This window comes from Carcharhinus amblyrhynchos, chromosome 16 (assembly GCF_965287045.1).
Source record: "Carcharhinus amblyrhynchos chromosome 16, sCarAmb.v2.hapA, whole genome shotgun sequence".
NCBI lineage: Eukaryota > Metazoa > Chordata > Chondrichthyes > Carcharhiniformes > Carcharhinidae > Carcharhinus > Carcharhinus amblyrhynchos.
The window spans coordinates 8,833,084-8,854,533 of record NC_137339.1 but is presented as its reverse complement, the minus strand read 5'-3'; the positions used below and the strand labels follow the sequence as shown (position 1 = coordinate 8,854,533).

At 44.6% G+C, this 21,450-nt stretch overlaps 1 protein-coding gene across 1 annotated transcript; it reads left to right on the top strand.

The window, feature by feature from the left end:
- Positions 1-9,554: 9,554 nt before the first annotated feature.
- On the top strand, positions 9,555-20,870 carry pxmp4 (peroxisomal membrane protein 4). Its single transcript, XM_080204648.1, has 4 exons — positions 9,555-9,681; positions 14,388-14,450; positions 15,902-16,100; positions 18,290-20,870. Exons 1-4 carry the CDS (start codon positions 9,569-9,571, stop codon positions 18,551-18,553), a joined length of 639 nt encoding a protein of 212 aa, XP_080060774.1. The 5' UTR covers positions 9,555-9,568; the 3' UTR covers positions 18,554-20,870.
- Positions 20,871-21,450: the final 580 nt, after the last annotated feature.

Genomic DNA, 21,450 nt, shown 5'->3' with positions numbered 1-21,450 from the left:
TAATAGTCATGTGATAAGCATGGCTGTATGTCTTGTATTCCAGTCAGTTCTCGAGTTGAAACCTGAGATTCCGTTTTGTGTTTATGAGATAATATCAGAAGTTTCATTTCCTGCGTGGTCTCTGTACGCTGGCCAATTGTAAACTTGGAGTAATTACAGTCAAAGTTCCGCACTCCTTATTACAGGCCCCTCTGTTCTCCTTACTGTACTCTCATCGCAAGGTCTGCCACTGATTATAAGTCGAACATGGTGACTTTGGTCTGCCCACAAATACAGATTCTCTATTTATGTCATCAAAACTCTGCTTAACATTTGTTTTCTGGTCTTCGGGATCTGAAACAAAAGATATTGATAAAATGGCTTGGAATAATTTTCTATTGGACCGCAGATCCCAAGGCAGATGGAATAACGAGATTATGGTGACTGAATTACAAGACTGCAAAATTGCTTTGACTGATTCTTACACCTTCAACCTCCACATGTTAGGCAAGACTGAGCAGTGTAATTTACCCAAAGGAGATAGTCAGCTTCTGTCGTACCATATGTTGGCAAAACAGCAAGCATTTTACAGAAATCACCAGGAAAGAGATAGCTGCGGGAGGGTGTGAAACAAAAACTGAAAAGTTTAAAGTCCATTTATTGGTGTCACAAGTAGGCTCACATTAACACTGCAATGAAGTTACTGTGAAAATCCCTGAGTCGCCACACTCCGGCACCTGTTTGGATACACTGAGGGAGAATTTAGCATGGCCAATCCATCTAACCAACATGTCTTTGGACTGTGGGAGGAAAGGTTAGTTTATTTATTAGTGTCACAAGTAGGCTTGCCTTAACACTGCAATGAAGTTACTGTGAAAATCCCTGAGTTGCCACAGTCCAGCACCTGTTTGGATACACTGAGGGAGAATTTAGCATGGCCAATCCATCTAACCAACATGTCTTTGGACTGTGGGAGGAAAGGTTAGTTTATTTATTAGTGTCACAAGTAGGCTTACATTAACACCGCAATGAAGTTACTGTGAAAATCCCTGAGTCGCCACACTCTGGCACCTGTTCGGGCACACTGAGGGAGAATTTAGCATGGCCAATGTGCCTTACCACACGTCTTTCGGACTGTGGGAGGAAACCGGAGCTCCCGGAGGGAACCCATGCAGACACAGTGAGAATGCGCAGACTCCACACAGCCAGTGACCCAAGCCGGGAATCGAACCCAGGTCCCTGGTACTGTGAGGTAGCAGTGCCACCGTGCTGCCAGAGTCAGCTCCTGTTGTACCCTAGGTTGACAAAATGGTGATCATTTTACGGAGTGTGCCAGATCTGGGGCTCTTCTCTCCCAGGAAGAGAGGGTTGAGGGGGCGTGAAACAGAAACTGAAAAGGCTGGGAATGTTCAGCCCATCTGGGAGCATCCGCAGGGAGAGAACCAGAGCTCACCTTTCAGCTCCATTCCATTCTCGGCAGCTGCTTTATCGACGCAAGATCACAGCGGACGTGAAACATTGCGCAGAATCTTACCAGCCAAAACCGCAACCCAAAAAGGAGGTACGGGGATGGGGGGAGGCATTAAAACCAAGCCAGTTCTTGGTCTGACCAGGTCCTGCAGTTGCAGAATTTTATTGACAATGGGACCAGAATTGGGCAGTCATAGAATCATAGAATCCATACAGTTGCAGAAGGAGGCCATTCAGCCCATCGAGCCTGCACCAACAACAATCCCACAATTAGAACTCATGGGTGGGAGGGGGGAGACGCCAACTGAATGGAGACACCCTCCCTGATGGAGCACAGGAGGGAAGGGTTTTCTTTTAAACCAAGAAGGGAGCGATGGGAAGCTGGCATGGTGGCATGATGGCACAGTGGTTAGTAGTGTTGCCTCACAGCGTTGGGGACCTGGGTTCAATTCCTGGCTTGGGTCACTGCCTGTGTGGAGTTTGCATGTTCTCCCCGTGTCTGCGTGGGTTTCCCCCGGGTGCTCTGGTTTCCCCCCACAGTCCAAAGATGTGCAGGTTAGGTTGAATTATCCCTTAGTGTGTTAGGGGGAATGATGAGGGTTATAGGACTAAGACCTGGGTGGGACTGTTGTCGCTGCAGACTTGATGGGCCAAATGGCCTCTTTCTGCACTGTAAATTCTATCATTCGATGTGTGGGTGCTGCCTGACCTGCTGGGTATTTCCTGCATTCCCTGTTCTGCTTGAGATTTGCAGCACGCACAGCAGTATTGAGAAGGGGGGGTTCTTCACACAAAGAGTGGTGGAAGTGTGGAATGAGCTGCCAGATGAGATGGCATATGCGGGCTCACTTTTAACATTTAAGAAAAACTTGGACAGATACATGGCTGAGAGGGGTGTGGAGGGATGTGGTCCAGGTGTAGGTCAGTGGGACTAGGCAGAAAAATGGTTTGGCACAGCCAAGAAGGGCCAAAAGGCCTGTTTCTGTGCTGTGATGTTCTATGGTTCTAAAAGTCTGATGGCAGCAGGAAAGAAGCTGTTTTTGAGTCAGCTCCTATATCATCTGTTCAGACAAACCTCTCACAACTCCAGATGTAAAATGCCATTAAAACAAAAAACCTCTTGTTTGCCTCCTTCAGTTTTTTTTTCCTCTCGCTCTATCCTCCTGCGAAGGCAGTCACTCTCTCCTTGGGTCAGGTTCCACCAGCAGTATCCTTCCCCAAGCAGCTGTTATCCTTGAGTACGGCTTGACAATGCGTGCTGGCAGACTGTAGGGGGGATGTTCAGCCAAACCTGCTCCTACCCGCATCCAATATCCACACAGGCACTTCCAGCTGGCATGTGTTTGAATGCTTGGGGCGATGTGGCCCAGTGCTGGTGTCCCTATCACCTCCTTGGCTAGGATTAGTTTATTCATGGATACATGTGGTGGCTGAAAGCCACTTCAATTCTTCTGCTTCCAGTTTTTCTTTGTCTTTTAAAACCATTTGCCGTTGGGCCCGACTCACATTAATTATTTGCCTCTTTACTTATCAGATTGATTTTAAGAACATAAGAACATAAGAAATAGGAGCAGGAGTAGGCCATCTGGCCCTTCGAGCCTGCCCCGCCATTCAATAAGATCATGGCTGATCTGTCGTGGCTCAGTTCCACTTTCCCGCCCTCTCCCCATAACCCTTAATCCCCTCTCTTATCAAAAACCCATCAACCCGCTTCTTAAAAATATTTAGCGAGGCAGCCTCCACCACTTCAACGGGCAGAGAATTCCAGAGATTCACCACCCTTTGAGTGAAGAAGTTCCTCCTCAACTCCGTTCTGAACCGCCCCCCCTTTATCTTGAGGCTGTGCCCCCTAGTCCTACTGTCTTTTTTGAGCGGGAAGAGTCTTTCCACCTCTATCCTATCCATCCCATTCATCATCTTATACGTCTCAATGAGATCTCCCCTCATTCTTCTAAACTCTAACGAGTACAAGCCTAGTTTATTCAGCCTCTCCTCATAGCTCAACCCCCTCAACTCCGGTATCAGCCTAGTAAACCTCCTCTGCACTCCCTCCAAGGCCAAAATATCCTTGCGCAGGTGCGGCGCCCAAAACTGCACACAGTACTCCAGCTGCGGCCTCACCAATGCCCTATACAGCTGCAGCAAGACCTCCCTACTTTTATATTCAATCCCCCTCGCTATGAAGGCCAGCATCCCATTCGCCTTCCTGACCACCTGCTGCACCTGCAGGCTGGGTTTTTGCGACTCATGCACAAGGACCCCGAGGTCCCTCTGCACCGTCGCCTGCTGCAGTTTTTCGCCACGTAAGTAATAGTCCTTCCTACCATTCTTCCTACCAAAGTGGACCACCTCACACTTGCCAACATTAAATTCCATTTGCCATTTCCTGGCCCATTCGCCCAGCCTATCTAGATCCTTCTGCAGACTCTCCACACCCTCCACACAATTTGCCTTTCCCCCACTTATTCCTCCTTCACTCTTTCCCTCTCATCTCCTAAGCTTCCCTCCCCTCATTTTCTCTCTCCTGTCCTCTGCTCCCTTCCTTCCTCTTCTCCTCTCACCGATATCAGATTCCTATTTATTGACTACAGCTCTGCCTTCAACACTATTACTATTCCCATGAAACTCATCTCCAAACTCCGTAGCTTGGGCCTCGGCTCCTCCCTCTGCACCTGGATCCTTAATTTCCTAGCACAGTCAGTAAGGATAAGCAACAACACCTCCTCCACGTTCATCCTCAACACTGGTGCCCCACAAGGCTGTGTTCTCAGCCCCCAACTAGACTCCTCGTACACCTATGACTGTGTGGCCAAATTCCCCTCCAATTCGATTTTCAGGTTTGTTGACAGGTGTCAAACAATAACAAGACAGAATACAGGAATGAGATAGAGAATCTGGTGAATTGTATGGCGACAGTAATTTCTCCCTCATTGTCAACAAAATAAAGGAGATAGTCATCGACTTCAGGAAGTGTAGAGGAGAACATGCCCCTGTTTACATCAATGGGGGCAAAGTAGAAAGGGTTGAGAGCTTCAAGTTTTTAGGTGTCCGGGTCACCAACAAATGTCTGGTTCCTCCATACCGACACTATAGATAAGAAAGCCCACCAACGCCTCTACTTTCTCAGAAAACTAAGGAAATTTGGCATGTCCGCTACGACCATCACAAACTTTTACAGATGCACCACAGAAAGCATTCTTTCTGGTTGTATCACAGCTTGGTAATGGCTACTGCTCTGCCCAAGATCGCAATAACTACAAGAGGTCGTGAATGTAGCCCAATACATCAGGCAAACCAGCCTGCCACCCATTGACTCTGTCTACATTTCCCACTGCCTCGGCAAAGCAGCCAGCATAATCACGAACTGGACATACTCTTCCACCTTCTTCCATAGGGAAAAAGATACAAAAGTCTGAGGTCACGTATGAACTGATTCAAGAACAGTTCTTCCCTGCTGCTGTCAGACTTTTGAATGGACTTACCTTGCATTAAATTGATCTTTCTCTACACCCTAGCTATGGCTGTCACACTGCATGCTGCACTCTCTCCTTTCCTTCTCTATGAATGGTGCGCTTTGTCTATATAGCGCACAAGAAACAATACTTTTTACTGTATACTAATACATGTGACAATAATAAATCAAATCAAATCAAAAGCTTCCCCCTTGCCCCAACCTCTCTTCTCCTCCCCCTCTTATCCTCCACCTCTCCTCTTTTCTCCACCATGGAGCTAAGTCAGACACTATAGTTCTCCAATTCCCTCTCAAACGTCCCATGATCAGTATGTTTGTGTGAAGGGTATGTACTTTTTTTTACCCTCAGTGTGAGTGTCCCAGTGAAAGAATTCCAGCATCAAGCTTTTTGTGAGTTTAAATTTAAGAACTTTATTTATTTTCACACATGTACTCAAATTTAATTCAATGATTCTCTGACTTCTCTCACACACTCTCGTAAACACACAATGAAGGTGATATTATGTTACAGCTTATAATTATCTCAGTGTTTTCTTTCCTGCAAGCCTGTAGTTTCTTAGATGCAGTTAATGTTTTAAAGTTGAAGTGAAGGTCTGGTAAAACGAAGAATTCTCAGCAGACCATGAGGTTTCTAAAAAAACATTTCTTTAAAAGTTTATTTATTAGTCACAGGTAAGGCTTACATTAACACTGCAGTGAAGAAACTGTGAAATTTCCCTAGTCACCACACTCTGTTGTCTGTTCGGGTCAATGCACCTAATCAGCACACCTTTCAGACTATGGGGGGAAACTGGAGCACCCGGAGGAAACCCATGCAGACAACATGCAAACTCCACGCAGTGACCCAAGCTGGGAATCGGACCCAGGTCCCTGGCGCTGTGAGGGAACAGTGTTAATCAATGTGCCACTCTGCTGCCCACTAGTAGTTGAACTTCTAGGAGGTTGGTTCTCAAGTGAACTTTAACTGGAGCAGGTTGGGGAATCCTTCTCTCTGGTAAGATCCCCACTATGGTACTGCTGTTGAGGTGAATTATTTAAATCAAGAGCAGGTAAGAGGCCAGAGGGAGGGGTCCAGGTAGAGGAAGAATGCTGGAGGCCAGTGAAAGGATGGGGTGGGAACATATCTGCCCAAAGGAGTGAGCATTGAGACAAGGATGGAGGAAGAGGTCAGCATTATGTCGAGCCTGAAATTTGTTGAGGTGGGGGCATAAGGGTATGAAGCCAAGTCCTTTGCAGAGTTCAGCCTCAGAGAGGGGAAGATCAGAAGGTATAGTGAATACACAGCACTGCTTACCTTTGCTCTGCCATTTACACATGCTGGTCTCTTAATGCGTCTCTATCTGCACCCTTCCTTGCCACATTCCCTCTGTCCTTTCGTCTATGAAATCTTTTGTCAATCTCTCCGGTCTCCACCAGCCGCTGGCTCTCTATCCAGCACCCCACCATCCATTCTCCCCTCCTTACCACAATAGCAAAAATCTCATCCCATTCCCACTTGTCTTCAGCTCTGATGAAGAATCATCCAGGCTCAGAACATTCTCTCTCCACAGATGCTGTCAGACCTGCTGAGGCTGTGACTTTTCTTTTCCTGGTCCTGACTAATTGTCCTACTAATTATCACTTGCGGGCAGCACAGTAACACAGTGGTTAGCAATGCTGCCTCACAGTGCAAGGGATCAGGGTTCGATTCCCAGATTGGATCACTGTCTGTGTGGAGTCTGCACATTCTCCATGCGTCTGCGTGGGTTTCCTCCGGGTGCTCCAGTCTTCTCCCACAGTCACAAAGATGTGCAATTTAGATGCATTGGCCATGCTAATTCTCCCTCAATGTATCCAAACAGGCTCTGGAGTGTGGCGACTAGGGGATTTTCAGAGTAATTTAATTGCTATGTTAATGTAAGCCTACTTGTGACACAGAAACATAGAAACTAGAAGCAGGAGTAGGTCATCCGAGCTGATCCTCAAGTTCAATATCCTGATTCCCCCTTCCCCTCATATTCCTTGATCCCTTTAGCCCCAAGAGCTATATCTAATCTCTTCTTGAAATCAGACAATGTTTTGGCCTCAACTACTTTCTGTGGGAGTGAATTCCACACATTCACCACTCTCTGGGTGAAGAAATGTCTCCTCACCTCAGTTCTAAAAGGTTTAACCCTTATCCTCAAACTATGACCTCCTAGTTCTGGACTTCCGCACCATTGGAAATATTCTTTCTGAATCTACCCTGTCTAACCTTTTAGAATTTTATAAGTGAATATAATCCTAACCAAGTTTGTGTCTTGTCATATAACAGACCTGCCATTCCAGGAATCAGCCTGATAACCTTCTCTGTACTCCCTCTATAGCAAGGGCAGCCTTCCTCAGATAGGACACTTAAACTGCACACAGCACTCCAGGTGTAGCCTCACCAATACCCTATACAATTGCAACAAAACATCCTATATCTATATTGAAATTCTCTCGCTATGAAGGCCAACATACCATTTACCTTTCTTACTTCCTGCTGTACCTGCGCGCTTACTTTCATGAGGACATCAAGATCTCGCTGAGTATCTACCTCTCTCAATTTAATCCATTCAAGTCATAATCTGTCTACCCATTATTGCTACAATGTGGATAACCTCACATTTATCTACATTATATTGCATCTGCCATGCATATGCACACTTGCTCAACTGTCCAAATCACATTGAAGCATCTCTGCATCCTTTTCACAGCTCACCCATTTATACCAATTCTTTGCTTCCCATCTAACCAGCTTTCTACCCATCTCAAGACACATCATGGTGCATCCACATCATGGTTGACCTCTAATGGTCCCTCAACTCCTCCTCAGAGCACCTATACTTCCTGAGGAGGCTACAAAGAGCCAATCTATCTCCCCAGCTTCTTGCAAACTTCTACGGGTGCACAATAGGGAGCATCTTGTTGAATTGCATTACAGTGTGGGACAGCAGTTGCTGCATTTCTGATGAAAAGTTCTGCAGTGAGTATCAAAACTACCCAATACATCATTGGCACCCAGCTACCAGCCATCCAGGACATTTACCACAAACACTGTTTGCGGAGATCTCTCAACATTACTAGAGGTCCCACCCATCCCAGCCACAGATTGTTTGCTCCCTGTCAACTGGGAGGAGTTACAATGCATTCGAGCCCATACGACCAGGCTCAGGAACAGCTTCTTCCCCAGAGCCATTACCCCGCTGAACTCCGTCCTTTAACATATTCCCAGGCAATGGGCATTGTGCAGTATGCAGATATACACTTAATGGTTATTGGCACTATTTCATAATGACTGCTTGTATTTGCTTTTTTCTTTGTACCTTGGGAGTCTGCAAGCTCACTTTTCGTTGTATTTATTTTTATGCACGATACAAGGACAATAAAGTTGAATTGAATTGAATTACCTGCAATCCCATGTGTCATTAGTGACACTAATAAATACACTAATGTAACTCAATGCATAACCCACTTTGTGACACGTTGGTTAGCACTGCTGCCTCACAGTGCCAGGGACCTAGGTTCAATTCCTGGCTTGGGCGACTGTCTGTGTGGAGTCTGTGTGTTCTCCCTGTGTCTGTGTGGGTTTCCTCCCACAGTCTGAAAGACATGCTGGTTAGATGCATTGGCCATGTTAAATTCTCCCTCAGTGTACCTGAACAGTGTGATGGCTAGGAGATTTTCACAGTAACTTCATTGAAGTCTTAATATAAGATACTTGTGACTAATAAATAAACTTTAACTTAATCTATTCAGGTAACAACTTAGCTGACTGCAGGTTCCCTGACTGTCAGTTGTTTTGCATCTCCATTGCGTTTAACAACTAACGAACATCACATGCTGGAAGATTTAAAAGAAACATTCTTTTAAAATCTTTTTTATTCATTCGTGGGACAGCATTTATTGCTCATCTCAAGTTGCCCTAGGAGGGCAGTTGAGAGTCAACCACATTGTTGTGGCTCTGGAGTCACATGTAGGCCTGACCAGGTAAGGACGGCAGATTTCCTTCACTAAAGGACATTAGTTTTTTTGTTCATTTTTATTCCAATTTCAATCAAATCAAGTCCAATTCAGAGTCTCAACAAGTTGGGACATTCCCGATCCAAGCTGACAAGACAGCTGTCTTGGCTTGATCTACGTGATCCAAGCTGATTGGAGTAGGCATAGCTCCTCCTCCAGGCCGAGATGCCGCTTTTAAAAATTACTTCAAATGAAGCTAAAATGTAACCTAATGACTTCAACCAAGCACAGCATGTCCATACTACACTTGCTCTTAGCCAAAGATACAAAAGACCAGATGGGTTTTTCTGACAATCCATTCATAGCCATCAGTAGATATTTAATTCTCAATTTTTTTTATTGAATTCAAATTCCACCATCTGTGGGATTCTAACCCAGGAACATTAGTTGAGTCTGTGAGTTAATAGTCTAGTGACACTGAGCCACCACCTCCCCTTGTGTTGCTCCCCCCCCACTCACCCACCTCAAGTGGTGCCCTGATGGCTGCCTGGGGACTTCTCCTGAGGGGGGGAAGCAGCTGGTGGTGACGCGGAACCTTTGTGCGGGGCTGCTGAGCTCCAGCCGGAGGGGATGGGGGGGCCGGTTTCCTGTTTCCGGTCCGTCGCCCTGGGCGCTCCGCCGAGGATGGGTCGCGGGGAGCTGCTGCTGTCGGCGCTGCGGGCGGTGAACCGGCTGCTGCGGGAGCGCCGGCTCCAGGCCGCCCTGGCCACCGTCAAGGGATTCCGCAACGGGGCCGTGTGAGTGCGGGGAGGGGAGGGGAGGGGAGGGGACGCTCATTCTGTCCTCAGGACCCCAACCTCCTGTCATATAAACAGAAAGCAAAGCCTTGCATTGATGTAGCGCCACCGGCCTCTTCAGAGGGATCTTGGAGTGTAGTCATCGTTATCCTATTGGATGGGGGTGGGTGCAGTCAATTTGTACATAGCAAGATCCCACAAGTAGCGGTGTCCAGAATCATAGGAGACCATTTGGCCCATCTAGTCTGCTGCTAACCCTATTCCCTTAGCCCCTCGTGTTTATCCTGCAGAGTGTGGGGATTTTCACAGTAACTTCGCTGATTTAATTTATTATTGCCGCACATATTAGTCTACACTCTAGCTATGACTGTTACAGTACATTCTGCACTCTCTCCTTTCCTTCTCCATGAACGGTATGCTTTGTTTGTATAGCGCACAAAAAACCAATACTTTCACTGTATACTGTTCATAGAGAAGGAGACAAGAGAGTGCAGAATGTAGGGTTACAGCCGGAGCTAGGGTGTAGAGAAAGATCAATTTAGTGCGAGGTAGATCCATTCAAAAGTCTGATGGCAGCAGGGAAGAAGCTGTTCTTGAGTCGGTTGGTATGTGACCTGAAACTTTTGTATGTTTTTCCCGGTGGAAGAGAGAATGTACAGGGTGCGTGGGGTCCTTAATTATGTTGGCTGCTTTGTTGAGCCAGTGGGAAGTGTAGATAGAATCGTGGATGGGAGGCTCATTTGCGTGATGGCTTGGGCTACGTTCACAATCTTTTGCAGTTTCTTGTGGTCTTGGGCAGAGCAGGAGTCATACCAAGCTGTGATACAACTAGAAAGAATGCTTTCTATGATGATCAGTAAAAGTTGGTGAAAGTTGTAGCTGACATGCCAAATTTCGTTGCAGTGTTAATGTAAGCCTACTTGTGAAATGTAAACGTTTTGCTCATCTCCCTGACTCTCAGGTCAGTTTAGCATGGCCAATCAACCTAACCCGCACATATTTGGACTCCTACAGTTACAGTTTAAAGTGTATTTATTTGTGTCGCAAGTAGGCTTATACTAACACCACAATGAAGTTACTGTGAAAATCCAGTGGTCGTCACACTCTGGCGCCTGTTCAGGTACACTGAGGGAGAATTTAGCGTGGCCACTGCACCTAACCAGCATGTCTGTCGGATTGTGGAAGGAAACTGGAGCACCGGGAGGAAACCCACGCAGATACGGGGAGAATGTCAGATCCACACAGATAGTGACCCAAGCTGAGAATCGAACCTGGGTCCCTGGCGCTGTGAGACAACAGTGCTAACCACTGTGCCACCCTGTTGTTTGAATGATGCCAACTGGGGGCTTAATATTTGAAGGCGGCGATGTGCGATCATGTCCAGCTTTTTGTTTGTTTGGGTGAGATTGATTGAGGGAATTAACATCAGTGCACAGCAAGATCCCACAAGCAACAGTATCCAGATAATCTGTTATTTCAGTGATTCTGATCGGAGGATTGGTATTTGTGCACAGCAAGGCTATGGGACAATTGCTGGCAAATGGGATTAGCTGGGAGGACAGGTGCTTCTCATGTGTCGCTGCAGATTTGATGGGCCAAAGGGCCTCTTTTGCATGGGATTCTGTGATAAGGTCCCATGAATAGCACTGTCCGGATAATCTGTTGTTTTGGTGATGATGATTGGGGATTACTATTTGTGCACAGTAAGATCTCATGGGCAGCAGTGCCCAGATGTTTTTTTAGAAAGTGATATTGATTGGAGATAAACCTCAACCTCACGATCTCAAGGAGGACTTGAACCTGGAACTTTGTGATTTCGAGGTGAGGGTGTTACCCATGCAGCCACAACTGATGCATTAGACTAAAATGTGGAGATGCCGGCTTTGGACTGGGGTGGACACAGTAAGGAGTCTGTCAACGCCAGTTAAAGTCTAACAGGTTTATTTGGTATGACGATCTTTGAGTGCTGCTTCTTCATCAGGTGAGTGGCCCCTTGTGATACCAAATAAATCTGTTGGACTTTAACCTGGTGTGGTGAGACTTCTTACTTAGACTGAAATGTATGCTGACAAGAGGAATTACGGAAGAACGTAGAATTTAGAAGCAGGACCTGGATGGTTTATCTCTGTGGAAAAGAAGATGGAGGGGAGGTTTTACAGATGGGAATTTGAGAGCGTGTGAACTAGCTGTCTGGTAGGGATACACGTTCTAGTTTCCTCAGCATGTTTGTGCCCTTACTAACTTAATATCGTCTGGTGGTCAAACACACCATCTGCCTGGGGTGTATGGCTCTGTGAATTACTGGTTAAGCTTGCTTTGCCATTAAAGAATTGTTCATTAATCAAATTTAAGTTGTTTTGTTAAATTTGGCAATGTTTGTGAGGATTATTTCTGATGAATTAGTCAAACTCTACTTTTTCATTCACTGGTAGTTGAGTTGTCATGGGAATTTCGGTGGATTAACAGTCTCTGAGAGTTTATTTATTGTAAAGTAGAATGTGGCTGGGGAGAAATGGATGGACAGAGCCCTGGAAAGCTGCTGAAGAATGTGCACTAATCCGAAATAAATCTCCTCCAGCTGCAGTCTTGCTGATTTGATCTGTGTACAGATATCAGAGGGAGCGGGACATGGTAGGGGCGACACGGTGGCACAGTGGCTAGCACTGCTGCCTCAGCGCCAGGGACCCGGGTTCAATTCCCGGCTTGGGTCACTGTCTGTGTGGAGTCTGCACGTTCTCCCTGTATCTGTGAGAGTTTCCTCCCATGGCCCGAAAGATGTGCTGGTTAGGTGCCTTGGCCATACTAAATTCTCCCTCGATGTACCTGAACAGGTGCCGTAACTTGGCAACCAGGGGATTTTCACAATAACTTCATTGCAGTGTTAATGAAAGCCTACTTGTGACACTAATAAATAAACTTAAAAAATGAAGAAGGCTGTAAGTTCTTTGCGTTCATAATTTGACGATCATATTGTGTGTAAGACTTACCTTTCTGCCACTTCATTTTAAGGTATCATTATGTTTTTAAATTAAATTCAGTTCAACTAGTTGAGCTGTGGCTCAAGTTGGTAGTATTCAAGACACTTGCACACAAAATCTAGATTAACGCTGCCAGTGCAGTACTGCTGTGTTTAAAATGCCCTTTTTTAGCTGAGATGTTAAGCTCCAACCCATTCCACCCTCTCAGTTGAATATAAAAGATTCCATGGTTACTATTTTGAACAGGAGTAGGGGAGTTCTCCCCAGTGTGCTGGCCAATATTTATCCCGAACCCCTCCTCACATTAAAACAATTATCTGGTCATTATTATATTGCCGCTGTGTATCCTACATTACAACCAAGGCTACATTTCAAAAGTACCTCATTGGCTGTGGGAGGTTCTTGAGTCATTAAAGGTGCTATAAAAATGCAAGTCTTTCAGTGGGTGATTTGTAACCACAAGCTGTTGAAGTGAGTGTTGGGCAGCTGAGGATATGCTGTCCACGAGTGACCCAAGTTCCAAAGGTTCTGTAACATCATTCTACAGTTTGAGTGAATGAAATAGACCAATTTTGCATTGCCCATTACATGTTATTAAATGACAGAACTAAAGCTATATGTGCTGAGGTTATATCCCCAGTGATATAGAATTGGAGATTAATCACACTAGTTATAAAGAAAATGGCGCTCGCTAATACAAACTAGATTTTAATTGCTATCCAATACTTCCCTCTGCCCTAACGTCACTCTATCTTTCCTGTACCAATATGTTTCTTCCTTAGTCTGGTCTCAATTGTCTAACAGTTAGAAGTAGGTAGAGGGGACAGCTGGAGTAATCATTGAGAGTACAAACCCCCCAGTTTCAACTATTAATTCAAATAATCCAACTGTTAAGAATGAGTTTTATTTTTAAAAAGTTATTTATTAGTCACAAGTAGGCTTACATCAACATTGCAATGAAGTTACTGTGAAAATCCCCTAATTGCCACTCTTTGGCACCTGTTCGCGTACACTAAGGGAGAATTTAGCATGGCCAGTTCACTTTTGGACATCTTTGGACTGTGGGAGGAAACTGGAGCACTGGAAGAAACCCATGCAGACATGGGGAGAACATGCAAACTCTACACAGATAGTGACCCAAGCTGGGAATTGAACCCGGGTCCCTGATGCTATCAGGCAGCAGTGCTAACCACTGTGTGCGTGTGTACTCCTTTGTTACAAGGAAGGAAATGATCTTTTAAGTAGATCTCACAAACATAAGAATATAACAAATGTGCTATGTCTGTGAGATATCACTTTCTTTTTGGAATTTTGTTTTATCAGTTTATATTTTTGAGCTGATGGGCTTTGGGGTTGGCGTATTAGATTTCTTGTTCTTACCTTTCCCTATTGTTAACTACCTGCACCAGGTGACATTCCAGGTAAATTGGTTGTCCTGAGATTAGGGCTGTCTTCATTCAGAAGGTCCTTTGGAAGATGTGGCAAGGGAAGAGATGGATCTAGAATTCTAAATGTGGTCAAAAATTTTAGTGAAGAAATTAGAAGCCTCCAGCATCTATAATTGGGTAATATTGTTTTGGAGGAAGGACGATGAGAATGGAACCTGCACAATGAGTACTTCATATAAATGCAATCTTGAGAAATGGGTGATGGTGAAGACTTCACAGATGTTTTCAGACCCTGTCAGTTTTAGGTGCACATTATGAATTGTGTGCAATTCCTTTTTAGGTATGGAGCCAAAATCCGAGCCCCGCATGCCCTAGTGATGACGTTCCTGTTCAAAAGTGGAAGGTAAGGGCTACTTGCCTGTTGTCTATACACATTGTCATTATTGGTGCTTTGCCTATCTCGATTGGAAAATTAGAATTACCCAGTGATTCCGAGGGATTTTATTTCCCTCAAGGTCAATGCATTTAGTTCCAGTATCTGCCATGGCTCAGTTGATAGCATTCTCTCCTCCCTGAGTTGGAAGGTTCTGCACTCAAGTCTAATACCAGGGCATGAGCACAAAAATCAAGGCAAACACTCCTAACTCAGTACAGAAGAATTGGTCCCATGGTGTTATTTTGAATCGTAGAATCCCTACAGTGCAGAAGGAAGCCATTTGGCCCATCGAATCTGCACCGACTGTCTGACAGAGCATCTTACCCAGGCCCACCCCATCCCCATAACCCCACTAATCCTCCTAACCTATACATCTTTGAACACTGGCGTCAATTTACCAAGGCTAACCCACTTAACCTGCACATCTTTGGACTGTGGGAGGAAGTTTGAGCACCCAGCAGAAGCCCCCACAGACACAGGGAGAATGTGTAAACTCCACGCAGACAGTCACTCAAGACTGGAATTGAACCTGAGTCCCTGGTGTTGTGAGGCAGCAGTGCTAACCACTGTGCAGTGAAGCAGAGTAGGGGATTTAATGTTGGTGTTCTGACAAAAAATTATGCCTCAATTAACATCACGTTGCTGTGTGTGGAAGCTTGTTTTGTGTAACTTGGCCGCTGTGTTTCCTGTGCGCTGATAGTGACTACACTTCAACAAGTACTTCATTGGCTGTATGGTGCTTTGCGATGCTATGTGGTCACGAAAGGCACTATATAAATGCAAGTCCACCCAAGTCTCAAATGTTGATTTATGAAGTTAAATCTGTTCTGCATACTAGGCCCATGCAGGCACTGGCTGTGCCCTGCACTGCTGTTCCCTCTGTGTTATGGCTGTGCAGCATTCTGAGTGTTCACACTGGCTGAGAACAAGTCTGGCCCCTGAAGTGTCACCAAGCAAAAAAAAAATTCAAAACTTCCAAGTGCTTAAAGAAATAAGCTGTCAGTAATAAAAAACAAATTTGATGGAATGTTGCTGGCGAACAGTTTTTTGTCTTCTGTTTTAAATATCGGCTGACTTAAAATTCTTCATAATGGTCTGATGACTGTCTGGCATTTATAGACTGCATCAGTTGTAAGCAGGGTGTTTGTGTCTGCCAGTCCCTGTGGAATGAGCAGGGAGTGTTTGTTGTTTTATTCTGAGCTGCGACACTGATGCTATAACCCACAGGGAGAAGGAAATTCAGGGCAAGAGTCAGCCCAGACTACTAGTCTTAGACATAGGATTATCAATGTCTTACCCTGTATCCTAGGATAGGGTTAGATTAGGATGCAGGAAATTAGTTAAACTGAAGCCTTGGAGAGCGGGTTAGGAGAGAAAAAGATTAGAAATAATGCTAATATTTGTCATTTTGTGTTCAGTCTATTAGACAAACTGAAAGCCATCGCACAAGCAACGTACACTCATTCCCGAAACCTGGCCATATTCGTCTTCCTGTACAAAGGGGTGCTGGCAGCACAGCAATGGCTGCTGGGTGAGAAATCACAGTTCCACTCGTTCTTCGCAGCTTGCATGGGAGGCTGGTTCGTGTTTGGAGACAACAACCACATCAACAGCCAGGTAACCAGGAAAGAAAACTGTTTGTTCCTCATGTATCAATAGAAGTGAAAGGGGTGGGGGTGGCCTAAACTTGAGCTTCTTGGCGACATTGCTTTGGAATTTGGCGTACGGGGTCTGAGTGTCATCGTATCTCATACATTACCTCTGCATTACCATCCCTTTCCTAAAGGTGGCGTCTTGCACTGCCATGTTCTCCCATTTGTGACACCTCATTCAGTTGGCCGGTTTTGTCAGAATGTTGAACCATACAGAGGTGTACTTTATATAACATATAAAACGTAAAGTTAATATTCTGGCCAGTATTTATCCCTGAACCAGCACCATTAAAATCAGATTATCTGATCGTTATCTCATTGCTACTTGTATGAAAATTGTCTGCCTTGTTTTCTTGCCGCAAGAGCAACTACATTTCAAAAAGTTACTTTATCGGGTGTATGGAAGTCCTGAGGTCCGACAAGGTGCTACATAAGTGCAAGTCTGTCTTAATGGTTTAACCAGTGCTGCCATTACAGTTGATGGGACTTGCTTGTTTTCTGATATATTTAGTTGCTATAAGATAAGATGTAAAAGCTACACCTGAGAACTGTTACACTAGTTAGATAATTTCATGGTTACTCAAGCGACAGCCTTTGGGTCACTGCCTGAAAATCTCTGGGGATCAATGTGCTGGATACCCGGTTTTATACACCTTCCAATTTTTCCATTTTGTTTTTCTTTTTCGCTACTGTGGCTTCTGGTATCACCTTTACTAGTGAGGGATGGGGTTTATTTATTAACCTAGTCAGTGAGTGTAGTCACTGGCCTATCTCTCACTTCATTCATGGGACATGGGTGTCACTGGCTGGCCAACATTTATTGCCCATCCCTAGTTGCCTTTGGAAGGCAGATGAAAGTCAACCATGCTGCTGTGGCTCTGGAGACACATGTAGGTCAGACTGGATAAGGACATTAGTGAAGCAGATGGGTTTTTCCGACAATCGACAATTGTTTCATGGTCATCACTAGATTCTTAATTCCAGATATTTTTTATTGAATTCAAATTCCACCAGCTGCCGTGATGGGATTCGAACCCAGGTCCCCAGAACATTAGCTGAACTTCTGGATTAATAGTGTAGCGATAATGCCACTAGGCTATCACCCCCCCTTGTACCTAACTCTGACTTGAGCCTCGTTCTGATCTACCTGGAGGTTAGACCATTTTGTGCAGTACACCGATTATAGCTGGGACCCTTGCTGGATCGATACCTTAACTGGAATCAGCACTGTCAGGGAAAGAAAGGATATTGGGTAAAAATGATGGATTAGTAAGAAGAATGGCAATGTGTGGGTGGTTGGCAGAGAGGGAATGGTCAGATAGTGCTGATGTAAAACAATTTAGCCGTTTTGGAACAATTTAGCGGCCTCCTTGTCTGGGTGCTAAAACAGAAAATGCTGGAAAATCTCAGCAGGTTTTCTAGCCACGTTTGCCCCAGATCTGGACCTGTAGGTCCACATCCTGTGTGCTACGATTCCTGTGGCAGGTGGGATGAGAAAACTGCCCAGAGCCAACGTTTCAAGTCTGGATGACTCTTCGTCAGGACTTCCAGCATTTTCTGTTTTTGTTTCAGATTCCATCATCTTCAGTATTTTATGTTTATCTTGTCACGGTGGTTAGCGCTGCTGCCTCACAGTGTCAGGGACCCAGGTTCAACTCCGGCTTCAGGTCACTGTCTATGTGAGTTAGCATATTCTCCCCGTGCCTGCATGCGTTTCCTCCGGGTGCTCCAATTTCCTCCCACACTCCAGTGATTTGCAGGTTAGAGTGATTGGCTGTGCTAAATTGCCCTTCGGTGTCAGGGGGATTAGCAAGGTAAATACATACGGTTATGGGGATATCGCTAGGGTGGGATTGTTGTTGGTGTAGACTCAATGGGCTGAATTACCTCCTCTTGCACTGTAGGGATTCTGTGTTTCTAGGTGCATTTGGATTTGTTAAATGAGATTTTAGAAACTTTGGTTAAATGTTGCTGGCTGGGAGGAATGTGATTTCAGCAGCATCTTTGCATTCCATTCCGTTAAATTGCTTTCTTGATTGCCAGATTGGTGTCTTCATCCAATCCCCCTCTCTCCATGTCTATGGTAGAATAGCTTTCTTTTGATAGGCGTTGTTTTATAATGTTCTGTCTCTCTAACTTCTATTTTCCCCACAGATAAACATGTACCTGTTGTCGCGGATTCTCTTCGCTCTTTCACGACTGGCCGTTGAAAAGGGTTACTTTCCTGAGACAAAGCGAGACCCTTTCCCACTGTTTGCTACATTGGTGTGGGGTGTTGTCCTGTGGCTGTTTGAGCACCATCCGCACACGCTTCAGCCATCGCTCCAATCTTCCATGACCTACCTCTATGAAGACAGCAACACTTGGCACGATATATCGGACTTTCTCATTTATAATAAAAAAAGCACTGGCAAATGAGTGGGGTTTCGTTCTGAGAAAAGTAACTTCTTAGCAGGATAATATTTCCATTAATTTTCTCTTCTGTCCTGAAGATGCCATTTACTGTAAGTGATTTAACACTAAATGCAGTTTGACCATGTGCTTGCAGGAGTTCCTGACAGTCGGAGGTGATACATCTTTGACCAGCAATTCTGTGCGCTTTTGAAAATAGCATTTCTCCCTCAAAAATGAACTGGTGAAACTTCCCTTATCCTCGATTTTAAGATGGTTACTAATCTGCTGGAGTGTTTCGATTAGCCTGGCAGGGCCCTGCTGCTATGGTTGAACAGGATGTGTGGTTTAGGTTAATGTCCTACACCTTGACTGCCATTAATGCTGCTTTGCGGAGCAGTCAGTGCTAGCTTTTTATGATTGATGGATCATATGGACTTATTTTTTATCTTGACTTATCTCCAAATCCACTTTGGGATAATATGGACTTATTTTTTATCTTGACTTATCTCCAAATCCACTTTGGGATACTTAGGCTTATCAGTGGCTGACAAATTGATGGGCTGGGGAGAGAGTGTGGAACAGTGTGATTATTGGGCCCAGGTACTTGTTCTTGAAATTGGTTTGTTTAATCTAGCTGAGTCTTTTAACGTGTACCGGAGAGAAACTTGCCCATCCCTGTGGGAGATCTCTGTAGCAAGAGAAAATTTATTACTAATGAAAGGATTAGTCTTTGATTTAATCAGGGCTTTTGTATAAATGTAGCATAACATTTGCCTCCTTATATTGTTGTCCACTAGATATAAAGGCCAGTGTTTCATTAGCCTTTTTGATTATTCTTGTACCTGTTGAAGCTGTAATTATCTGTTGTAAACCTGAGGTCATCCAAAATTCTGAGCTGTGTCCTAACTCTCAGCAAGTACTGTTCCCTGTCACCCCTGTGCATGCTGACCTACATTGTCACCTGTTCCAGCAATATCATGACTTTAACATTCTCGTCCTTGTTTTCTTCCATGGCCTCGCCCCTACCTCTGTAATCTCCTCCAGCCCCAAAACTTCCCAAGATATCTGCACTGCTCTGACCACAGTTGAGTTTCCCCAACTTTAATCACTACACTATTGGTGGCTATGCTTTCAGTTGCCTGATCCCCACGCTCTGGGATATCCTCCCTACACCTCTCCACCTCACTTTGTCCTTGGAGAGAATCTTTGACAACTTGCTTCTTTGAGCAAGCTTTTGATCATCTGCCCAACTGTCCCCTTGCGTACTTCGGTGTGATGCTTTGACTTGTAATGATCCTGTGAACTGTCCAGGGACTTTTTAGATATAGAAGGTGCTATACGAATTAATTGTTGCTGTACCTGGATCTCCAAGTCTCTTTAGACTTCCACTGTTAATAGCTTGGCACCATTTAGAAAATACCCTGTTTTATCCTTTTTAAGTCCATGGATAACATCACATATGATACAGGTCTGCCCGTGATATTGCTACATAATTTTATGTTTCCATTTACAATGCTGACTTTCTTCGTTTTGTGGGCAATTTTGGCTTTCTATCTAATTATCTTAAGTCATTAAAGAATATAGTGAGTGCGAGTAGTTGAGGCTCCTACACAGGTCACATCCTGCCCATTATCTCTCATCCTGCCGCTCACAGTCACTTGTCCAGCCAGGTCAATAATTGGGTGTTGTATATTTTGAACTTCTTTAGATAACAGCATTTCATAATCAACTTGAATCAAATGCTGTAGCCACTTCTTTATTCACTTTGTCAAAAAATTCAGTCAGATTCATCTGGCACAACCTCCCCATTCCAACTCCGAGCTGGCTCTGTCCAGCCAGCTGATGTTTGGTCACCGTCTCCTTAATTATAGACTCTTTGCTCCCGGTGAGCTCTCAGCCTGACTCATTCCAACTTTTCCAAAACCAGGAACTTCCTGGTTTTGCAGAATTTGGGTCCAGTCACATGCTTTAACACCAGAGTTTCTCTTCTAATAAATAAGACAGAGGCAAAGTTGTTTTGGGTCGAAACATTAAAACTCTGTCACATTTGTACAATGTTAGGAAAAAAAGTGTCAGTTTCAACTAAAGCTACTGAATGTGTAATTGAGAATTTAAAAAGTTTAGTGTGGTTCTCATCCACATATTTTAATTTTAAGTCTTAAAACTGAGTAGTTTCAAGATATTTATTGTACTATAATTTGTGTGTGCAGCTCACCAGTGAGTGGCTTAAAGACCAGCCTGCTGTAACAGTCAAAACTGTTTTTGTTAATTGATTTTCTTCCTGTTAAACTATTGTTTGCTATTGCACCTCTTAATATTTAATACAGATTATTGTACAATTTTTCCTTCTGTTTTGACTAGCTAATTAATGGTTGGTTTGTTTGCAGAGTGGATGATGCTCTCTGGGTGTGCATTTTACAGGTTCTGTCTCCGGTGTTAGACCATAAGACGACAAGATATAGGAGCAGAATCAGGTCATTTGGCCCATCGAGTCTGCTCCGTCATTCAATCATGGCTGATATGATTCTTATCCTCCTTCTCCACCTCTCCCCTGCCCCCACTGTACCCTTGATCCCCTTATTGATCAAGAACCTATCTACCTCTGTCTTAAGGACACTCAATGACCTGGCCTCTACAGCCCTCTGTAGCAATGAATTCCACAGATTCCCCGCCTTCTGGCTGATGAAATTCCTCCTCATTTCAGTTTTAAAGTAGCGTCCCTTCACTCTGAGTTTGTGCCTCTTGTGTTGGTAGCTTTGTCTGGTGGGGGTGGGTTGGGGAGAGCGGGGGGGGTAGACAATGGTCAGGGGGAGGGAAGCAAGAAGACTTGTATTCAAAACCTCTCAATGCTCAACCTCAGCTGAATAAAAGCCAGGAGGTAAATCACAGAGGACATGATAACAAAAAATATGCTTTTGCTT